The sequence below is a fragment of the Triticum urartu genome, chromosome 6A (genome assembly GCF_056163025.1).
Source record: "Triticum urartu cultivar PI428250 chromosome 6A, HENAU_Tu73, whole genome shotgun sequence".
Lineage (NCBI taxonomy): Eukaryota > Viridiplantae > Streptophyta > Magnoliopsida > Poales > Poaceae > Triticum > Triticum urartu.
The window spans coordinates 528,019,791-528,030,413 of record NC_141878.1 but is presented as its reverse complement, the minus strand read 5'-3'; the positions used below and the strand labels follow the sequence as shown (position 1 = coordinate 528,030,413).

Sequence of the window (10,623 nt, the reverse complement as noted above, 5' to 3'; positions counted from 1 at the left end):
TACCACTGTCCACCTAACTATCTTAACCAGAGATTGGTTCGCGGCTTGTCTCTATTTGCTATTGCTAGGGCCGCATAGGTGTCTCAGTAGCTTTCAGTTGTAATGTTGGACCAAGATTTCATGTTCAAAGATGAATTCTAACAAGTCCGAGAATAGTTCAAAGATGAATTCTATTTGCTAGTTTAGGATATTTTTTTTGAAGCAAAGCAAACTAATTGATACTACGAACTCGTATTTCCCTTTCTTACTGCTGCCGTAGCGTCTCCATATTTTTTTCACTCATTTACATCACTTAACACTAATACAAACTGTACAAGAAGCAAAATCGGTCTGGGGATGGTCGCTCGACTGGATTTTGTCCGTCGATAAAAAGGGTCCAGACCAAACCAAACCAATCCAGTAATCATTAAATCCCACACCAAACCAAATTATAGCAGGAGCTCAGTCCGTTTCAACCAAACCAGAGCAGCCCAAAATGAAAACCGGACTGAAACTATGGTTTTCAGCCCAGACTATTACCAGGTTTAATTCCAACAGTCGAGAAAAGTCAAACATTGTTACAGAAAAGAAACTGAGAACGCCTTTATAGACTACCATATCCCTCTCCGCGTCTAAAGAAAGCCGGTCTCCAACGCCCCATGTTTTCTCATCTCAAAATTCAGGTAACTACAGAACCACGTATGAAACTAGCTAACTGTATACACATCCTCGTTGGAATTACATTTTTTATGTAGTAGCCATATCGTATATAAGAGATAGTTTCTTCAAGCTAATTTCAGAGGTGGGCCGAATCTGGATGCTGCTGGTCTTGTTCTATCCGGTAAAGACTTTCTCCGTTGTTCGGCACATGCAACATACTCATCGATTGGAGGAAGAGGGGGCTCCCCCTTCTCGTCTTTTGGAATTTGTCCCCTGATAAACTGTGGAAGGCAAACACATTGACCAAGTGAGAAGCTGACGATGCCCCAAAAGAGGAGGGGAAATAACTTGTGGGCTGGTTTACCATACCTTCGATGCCCAATGCCTTTCTGCCTGCATGCAGATATCCCTGATATCTCTTCCTGCCATCCTGCACTCAGTGTTTAGAACAAGTAAGATAATGGACTGCTAAGCACAGCACAGTTTGTCTTGAATGATCTTTTAGCAGTATGCGTAGCTGTCCAGACTGTCCAGATGAAAAACAAAAAACATTGGTACACGATCTAATTTCCTACTCCCTCCGTTCCGAATTACTCGTCGCGGAATTGGATGTGTCTAGATGCATTTTAGTTCTAGATACATTCATTTCTGCGACGAGTAATTTGGAACGGAGGGAGTAGATACTAGTACCAGGATGGGACAGCACACCAACCCTTGCTAACCAAGTCAAGAGTCACAAATAGACAAATAAGAACCGATGCAGCTTTCCCTGATCTACAGTAATGCATTTAAGAATCTAAATTCAATACACAAGCCGTTAAAAAGAAACGATAAGCCGGACATTTGCTACTGCAAACACGACAGGCTTGTGGCTCAATCAGGACTTGCATATTTTTTTGTGTTACAAAATGTACCACACTAAGTGCTCCCTCTGTAAACAAATGCAAGACGTTTTAGGACACAGCTCAAACATATTTTCGGAGCATCTCTTTGCCGCTTCCAGGTACACAAGGATCATATATACATGTGATCCCCGTCTCTGATGGACTATGCACCATTACGGCACTGAGTTTAGAAACATTTCTTTCCTTCAAATATTTTTCAGAGGAACGTAAAACAAATATATCAATATGCATATATCTTGTTTTATTCGTTTAGATTTATCCTTATGAATCTGTATAGTCTTTAGGAGATGATATGGAGCTACTCCTGCCATATAAATATCAGAGCATGCAGAAGTTATTTACCATATGTTAATGGAGCTGTGAAGGACTTAGTGTTGAATATCAAAGCATGCAGAAGTTATTTACCATATGTTAATGGAGCTGTGAAGGACTTAGTGTTGAATATCAAAGCATGCAGAAGTTATTTACCATATGTCAATTTTACACATTTTATTTGTTATATTGAGCAGTTGACCTACAAAACATATGCTACTAAATGTGACAGCCTCTTCTTCCAATGAACTGTCAATGTGGTTTCGCAAACATTCGTTTTGTTCTGAAAAGGAAAATTTAGGTATATAACTGGTATTTTTGTTTTTTCATTAGCGGCTCTGTAGCAACACAGGGACATCCTGATTGAAGATTCAGAATGAAGTACTTACTCCTCAGTGGCAAGGGAAAACTGAACCAACTCGGATTTTGTTAGGTGCTTTGCATATTGGGCTGCTATTTCTGCACGGCTCTGCTGGTCCGGTAGGCCGAAACAAATCATTGAATCAAAACGGCTGCAAATTAACAAAGGAAACAGGAGAAGTTAAGAGTACAGTTTTCATAATCCAAATAAAAGATAAGATCAAATTGATCATGATATCTAAGTTTTATATAAATGTTACAAGGTTTAACGTCAATTTTTTTTCACAAGGTTAAGTAGTTTAGTCCAGTATTGCAGCACTGTTTATTTGTATAGCTTATATGTTGTTATGTACGGCTCTTAGAAAAATGCAGGAAGCCAAAAAGAATCTCGCATAAGAACTTCAGTACTCACTAGACAGTGTGAACATTAGTTAGGACTGTTTACAGGAACACAGAAGGGGGGTGGCGAAATAGAACTAAACCTGATGAGAGCAGGATCAAGGTCTTCCTTTCTATTTGTTGCAGCAATAACCACCACACGTCTATCCTGCTCGAACCCGTCGATCTTCACAAAAGAAATTTAATTAATGGCAATAATACACACGGCAGGTGCAGTGATTGTATAAGCATGATAGAAGCACCTAACAGACCGCATGCAGGTCTTTTGTCAGGTAACTGAGAGGTATCAAGCTATCAAAATTGGATACCAAAAACATGGAGAATAGCAACAGGGGCTTACATGCTAATGCTTGCACAAAGCGTAAGTAAATAACCACAGCAAAAACCAGGCATGAAATAAGAAGTCCTGCCAGTTAGAAGTATGCGCTTTCATACATGTTACAATGTACAGTTTCTGCAACACAGTAAGGGTTTTAAGAGTATTGTATCTCTTATTCAATCTCCGGGGTTTACACAAGGTCTCAAAAGTGCTGTACCAATGTGTGTGCCGAAGTGCAGACTGGGCTAGCTAAAGTAGATTGCTCTAGTGGAAGTCGTGTCGTGTGGCGTGACGACTTTGGGTAATTCCTACTGGGTTCTGCAAATTCTGAGGAGCGAGTGGCCTACGCTGAACTGGTTGCTGTTCCAAGCACGAAAGGCCATGGCACTAACCGCTGACAATGGTATGAGGTGAAAGTGGATGTGGACCGTGCAGGGATTGCGACAAAGCTGGCAACTACCGCGTCATATTGTTTGGCATTTGGTTAGGTGTGACAGAAATAATGTCTACATCCAAAGATTATGTAACTTCGTTTAATGTTCCCCTGGCTTCTCTTGAGCCGTGGCTATGCACTCTCATGGTTTTGAATAAATAAAGCCCATAGTCTCACCTTCCCTCCCTAACAGGCAGGATGAGTGATTGAAAGAAGTATGTATAAACTCAGTGGTTACTTACACCAACAGAGGTAACAGGCACTCAATATTACTTACACCCACAGAGGTCAGAGGCACTCTACCTGTCGCAGAATTACTGATAATATCCTTCGAGTAGCTTCATGCATTTCACTATCTCGAGAAATAGCAAAAGAGTCTACCTATACAAGGATATAAATTAGAAGGATGCAAAATTCACATCTTAGTATAAACAGGAAAATCAAATCACTATGAAGCGAAGTATACTAAAATAGAGAACAAAAACAGGCTAAAGGGTCATGCAGAGCTCCTAGTTAAGTTGTTTTGGAGGCATAGAAGTATAAGTAGTTCTACTTCACCAGCCATCATCATTTGGAAAGAAGGCAAAATTCGGCTTAAAGCCTAAAGAAGCAACACATTTTTTATGAAATTTGGAACAACAACAAAAATATTCCACCAACATCAGTATGTTAAGCACCACCATACATTTCGTAACTGATGTATTATCCATAACACATGTATGCTATAAAGATGACGGTGCGTACCTCATCTAGGAAAATAATACCTCCATCAGGAAGATTGTTGGCAAGTGAGAAAACAGATCCCAACAGGCGCTCACTTTCACCATAATATTTTGACATGATGATCTCCAGTGGCACATATAATAGTGGAACTCCCTAGAATAAGTAAAGTGATCAGCAGAAAAGCTTCAGAAAACATATTTCAGTTTCTTTTGCACAAAATTACTTTCGAGAATTTCCAAAAGTATAGGAGTATGAGTTACCGCTTGCTTGGCAATAACACGAGCAGAAGATGTCTTACCAGTCCCTGAAATGATGAGACAGTGGTAACTGGTAAAGTAAGCAAACAAACCAGCAAAAAACAGACGCAGTCATACTATTAGCGCACAAAGAGGGGCTCAAAATCAGGAAGTGCAAGCACTGATCTGTTGCAATTTCTCGCTTATAGTAAATAGTCTAACCAACAAATACTATAACTTTAATTATGAAATGACATAACCTACTTACCTACTATTTTTTTACCATGGTTGTTAACATTAATTAAGAAACAAAATAGCACAAAATGTAATATTTTTATTTTTGGTATTGAAATTTGCATTGAAGTAAAAGGCCATTCAGATCACGCACCAGGTGGACCTTCAAACAGAACCGCCCGAGGTCGATTTGTTTCAAATTTGCAACGTGTACCTCGAGCAATGTCATCATATATTTGAGGATTCTGTAAAGCCAAGAGTACAGTATCCTCTATCTCCCTATAAAGAACAAAAGACATATATTAAACCTTAGAACTATGCCTTTATGATAGAATACACAAAAGCAGTTGACTATTAAGACTGATAGTAAGCTCTGCAGTCAAGCACCAACCAGAATGTGTCAACTATCAAGGAAAGAAGTCAAATAAGCAGAAAAGCAGAAAGGAATGGCACAATGCATGGGGGATGCTTGTAATTATCATTGAACAAACACATCTACATACTAACAATATAATACCTTTACTTTGCATATATAAAATATCTGCTGTTTCGAGATTAAAAGTAACAGATGTTGTACCTTTTCTGATGTTCATATCCAGCAATGTTCTCCCACATGACAGTGCCATCCATTGGAACACTAGAGGTTTCATCAAACCCATAGACCCTAACACCCATATCCTCTAAATCAGATACAGTTTTTTCTATAGAGGGTAGATGCTTAGATCTCTGACCACTTCCTTTGGTTGATGCTTTCCCTGATGATGTCTTAACATCTTTCTGGCCAGCTATTTTTAAAGCACTGACCAAACCTTCAAGTTCTTTCGAACTAAAACTGTCAGGCTTGATGAATTCAATTTCCTGAGAGTACACACAACAATCAGAAATTGCATGAAATCTTTATATAATGACAAAGTGTAGGTTAAATTTCTTAAACAATCTTAATTAAGTATACATACATAAGGACTAACAGCATATTCAGATCCGACAAGTGGCTCAAATATCAAAACACAAAGAGAATCTTCATTGTTCTCTCCAGTGCTTGCTGTCGTTTTTGGAGGATTCAGTGTTATTTGACGCGCAGCTGCACTGGAACAGAATTAATTGATTAAAACACAATATAATTGGTTACTTGGCAACACCTATTTCTATGACATGGAAAAGAAAAACACAAGGCAATTTGCAGGTAAGAAGACTACATGAGAAATCCTGACAATAATGCTTGCACCTCCCACAACCATCAACAAAGATTTAAAAATGCAATGTATCATTTGTATCTATGATTCCCCTTCAGCTGATCAACCAAGATAATACAATTGCGCCAATCCAAGCAGAGAGAAATAGTGGCACAGGACTCTGATTAAGGAGAAAAATAAATATGGAAAGAGGATGTGAGGACACAAGAGAATGCATGTGGGTGAAATCTGAAACTGTATTATCTGCGATCTATATATGATTGCCCTTAGCACAAGTGCAAAACCAAATAACCAGGCAATGACAACACATATCTTTGCACCAAACTGAATATCATCCTGTTTCTTTTGCTAACCTGTCCCAAGCACGCAATAGTATCTCTGAGCCACCAACACACTGTTCTGCCTCAAGTCCGATATGCGTTACGAGATCAACAATGAGGCGCGATATATTACAGGTTGATGGTACATTGAATTTAACAACCACCTGTAAAAAAAACTAAATCAGAGAAATTAAATGCAATTATGAAGTGAATCTTGCACAAGGTTACTATCTGTTACTGATTATGGGGTGAAAATGTGCAGTTCTAAGTAAACACAGTAGCCCGCCCCGAATGTCATGCCAGATCAACAAAATGCACTTACAACTGCGCTCTAATAGCAACCGTGCAACAATCAACCTAACCTGCATCTCACGGTATCCTTGTGCCGACTACGGAGACTCACAATTCTTTCTTGAACTGACTGATTCTCGTACTTAGGTTCACTCGAATTTGTTACCAGTTACCACTGTGACATGCTAAATCTATACTTTCTACATTAACCAGTGCACCAAAGCATTCCGACCAAAGTGGCTGACACAATGTACACCGAAGTGCTCACTAATTCCTCTAGCCCTTAGACTGACATGTTATGCACAACTAATATTGTTCAGCAGACATCTCGAATGTCTGTACTGTGCTGTGTGTGTGGACAGTGGTGGTGGGGGGACGACCTTCTGGCCCTTGATTGCAACTTCAAACTTCGGGTACGACCCTGGCTGCATTCCTCGGCTCTCAATCAGCTCCATTATCCTCTTCCTCTCCTTGCGGGCCAAGTCCTCCACCGGTGCCGCGTCAGTGCTCACCGCACCGTCAGCCACGCCCTGTAAACACAGATCAAGCTAAGTCCAGCTCCCTTAACGAAAACCGAAAGCTCGGACAGAAGCAAAACATAACACGCCACCTCCTCATTGGCATCGGCGTAGGCCACCACCGGCAGCGACGCGAGCGCGGCGGCCGCGGCGGCAGCGAGAAAGGCGGCACTCCTCGAGGACGAAGCGCGCGATTTCGCATTGGGGAACCCTAGGCGTGACCCTAGTGCCGTAGAAGGCGAGGCGGAGGCGGAGGCGGCGATGGGCTTTTGGAGAGGAGGCGGCGGGGGAGAGGAGGAGGTGGTGGTGGAGGCCGCCGCCCCGGCTTGCAGTTGGCGGAGGAGGCGGGTCGCTGGGAGGCGTCGGCGGAGAAGCATGGCCGTGCCGAGGTTTCGCCGCCAGGAAGACTGGTGTGGGGGAGGCCACCGGAGAGTTCGCGGCGCCGGGGAGTTTCGCAGTTGTGCTTTGCCTTTTGCCCCCTGCTCACGAAAGAACAAGGCGTATTTCCGATGGACGCCTCTATGACGTTTTTCTACTTCACTTGGAATGCGCCTTCATGGCGTTTACTGTTTTTTTTTGAGACAATCATGGCATCCTATATATATAAGAAGTTTATCCCCACTACATGATTTATCTTAACATACAAGCTGTCCACATCAGCAGATCAGTCATATCATCATTCCATAACCGGCTTACAGATGGGACCGATGAAAAGATCAGCAGGCCATCTCAGCGATCAGTTACCAGTGTTACCGGAGGACCGAAGGGACGCTCACAGCGGTACAGAGAGTACAGAAGGACCTCCCTCCCGAGTCTGACCCACCACGTGCCGTGGTGCGTGAACCCACCAAGACAAAAAAAACCCGATCTCCTCCTTGACGCCATCAATACCTGCAAGATCCGGAGGAGCTCCCTCAAGCCGCTGTTGTGCTCCTGGCCCTCATCGCGTCGGCGGCCTCGGACGCGGCTGATGTGGCCATCGTCGCCGCAGCCCCGGTTCTAGCGGGATGAGCTGGGCAAGGAGAGGCTCGCTTCGCCACTGCCATTAAATCCTGCAACAGCCATCCCAGCACAGTCGATTCAGCCTATGCGCATGTTGCTGGTCCGCTTGGCGCCCTTGCACAGCCGGACTAGGACGCACCGAACGCGGCCGTCCCCGCCCCAGCGGTGGCCTCTGTTCTAGCGGGATGTCCTCGGGAATGAGAACCTTGCAGGCATCCCTTTGGCTCCTCGGTGTCGCCATCAATGCCCAAGGTACGTGAATCTTACTCTGTTCTTCACACTTTTTAGACTGCAGTTTTTTATCCCTGACATTTCTTCAGTTTCATCAGACTTCTACTACTCCCTCCGTCACAGTTTATAAGTCCTACACGTATACCTAGGTTGCCAATTTTATCACCCTAATATAAACTATATAACACAAAAATTATATCTTTTGAAAATAGAACATCTGAAGTTTATATTGGTATATTTTTTATAATATATGACTTGTATTAGGTTGGTCAAATTGACAACCTAGGGGTACGCGCACGCCCTGTAAACTGAGAGAGAGGGAGTACCTACCGTCAACCATCGTGTGTCACACTTGCAGAGTCCTCAAGTGTAATAATTTCTTTGCGCTTACTGGTAGCTCTGAGGTGCTTTCTAGCTTCAATAGGGCGAGGACGGTGACCTACAGCAACAACGCTTCTGCAATTGAAGCCCTGTTGTCCTTCTGTAGATTTTACTTTCCTCACACCAACCGTACATAGTCCACTGCTTCAAGCCCTCTACGGCCCAATTCTAGAATCATCCTACACTGTTTATCTTCTCCATTGCCATTTAGGACCAGGGAATACCTTTCTGCTGCAGGTAATTAATGCATGACGCTCCACTTCCACTCCCCACTATATATCTCAACAAGAAACTGATAGATCCCCATATAAAGTGCTTACCCCGCTTTGGTACATCCTCCAGTATAGTTGGATGTTTGCCATGGGCACTCATACTTGCCGCTGGTGAACAACTCCCTCCCCTGTCCTCTATATTCGGACATTCCCGATAACATATTGCCGGTTGAATCACAAATCTGAATTTATTCAGGTACTAGATGACTTGAACGCCCGAGCCATAATCTTAGTTGTTCTTCCCTCGCTGCATACCCAAGCGTGTCAGGTACACATTGTTCCCATCCATTGCTACTTCTTCATCTTTGTGTACTTGATTAATATTTAAATCTAATTTAGCTTGATCGAACACATAGCCTTGCATACATTGCCTATTCTGGATTTTATTGCTTGATCCAGATCTGAATTTCATTTTGCTTGATTGAAGAATATATCCTGGAATTGTATCTTTTTACCCTATCATGTCCATGGTGCTACTAAGGCCACAAGCTGACTACTACTGCCTTCAGACCCGCATTTCTCCTTTTATCTCATATATGCATGTGCGTGTCATCAAATATTTGGTTCTCCTTTCTGTTTTGCGACTCATTCATATCAACGGTTATCAGTTTGATGTTGAACAATCTATTAATCTGTGATGCTCCTCCTGGCCTATAGGTATTCGACTAAATATTGTTGCGTAAATTTATCTTGAGGTAATTTGTGTGTCAATCAATTTGATACTTTGTATGCCTCTTGTATTTTTATCGAATCGAAGGTTAACATAGTTTCCTGACTTTTATTTGTTGTTTGTTGTCCCGTTACAGGAATCCTCTCTGTTTTATTGTAGGTTATTTGGCTGCTACCTTCTGACCGACCAACGTTGTTATTGACTAGCCTACAGGTAATAATATCAATGTTGGCAGACAAAGTTCTTTCCTACTAACGTGTCTCTAGACCCCCTGCAGTTCAAATACTCTATTTTTTAGACATTTGTGTTGTATTGTTGAAAGGCAAACTACTTTAGATCATCCCTTGCCTTTCTAAGAGAATTACCGAATGTACAACATGGTTGCTGTACTGTATTAGAAATGCAGATTGTATGTACCAGTTGTTCTTCTGATGTGCATGTGATCTCACTTTTAGAATCGTAAATGCAATCATCCTTACATCATTTATGCTATTCGGCAATATACTGGAGGCACTTGCTAATTCGCATGGCAGGCTATTATATGTACCAATGTATTTGCTACACCATCAACTACCTTTTTCCAGTGACTATATATCTATTTTTAAAGGGTTCCCGCAGCAACGCGCGGGGAATCATCTAGTTTACGTGGTTCATCGAACTCGCTTTGCAACCTCCGAGAGGGGAAAAGGTCCGAAATAAACTTCGAGCTTGTAGACAAAAGCTAAATCAAGCGTTGAACTTTAAATTTTTAAATCAGCACATCAAATTATTTGATTCTGGTCTATTTTAAACCTTGAGCGTGTTCTCAACGGGATTACCGATGACGGCCACCAGAGGCAAAGCATGTTTTCCTTTGTTGTAACGCGCAATTAAAAATACCCAAAAAACCTACTCACGATCATTCAAACTTCGGACCTGATGCTTTTGATCTCGTGCCGCTAGCCACTCTAACAGCTGACTTTTGGTGCTTAAGGATAAGCGCAAAACTATTTAACAACATACTGCAATGTTGAGATTTGAATTTTATTTTGAAATTTTGTGAAACATTTTCCTGAAAATTGTCAACAATTTTGAAGTACACATATTCTTAAAAAGCCAAAAAAAAGTCCAAACATTTTTTTGCAAAAAAGCGAACAATTTTTTGAATTACGAACATTTTTTTAAAAGCACAAAGAAATTTTGAAA

The 10,623-nt window shown here is 41.8% G+C and overlaps 1 protein-coding gene across 1 annotated transcript; it reads right to left on the bottom strand.

Moving 5' to 3' along the window:
• Positions 1-473: 473 nt before the first annotated feature.
• Positions 474-7,278, bottom strand: LOC125514656 (P-loop containing nucleoside triphosphate hydrolases superfamily protein). Its single transcript, XM_048679994.2, has 13 exons — positions 6,975-7,278; positions 6,745-6,894; positions 6,107-6,237; positions 5,517-5,646; positions 5,138-5,418; positions 4,715-4,839; positions 4,351-4,394; positions 4,112-4,243; positions 3,671-3,748; positions 2,699-2,781; positions 2,246-2,368; positions 1,009-1,069; positions 474-920 (listed from the first exon to the last, which is right to left on the bottom strand). The coding sequence occupies exons 1-13, from the start codon at positions 7,257-7,259 to the stop codon at positions 765-767; spliced, it is 1,779 nt and encodes a 592-aa protein (XP_048535951.1). The 5' UTR covers positions 7,260-7,278; the 3' UTR covers positions 474-764.
• Positions 7,279-10,623: the final 3,345 nt, after the last annotated feature.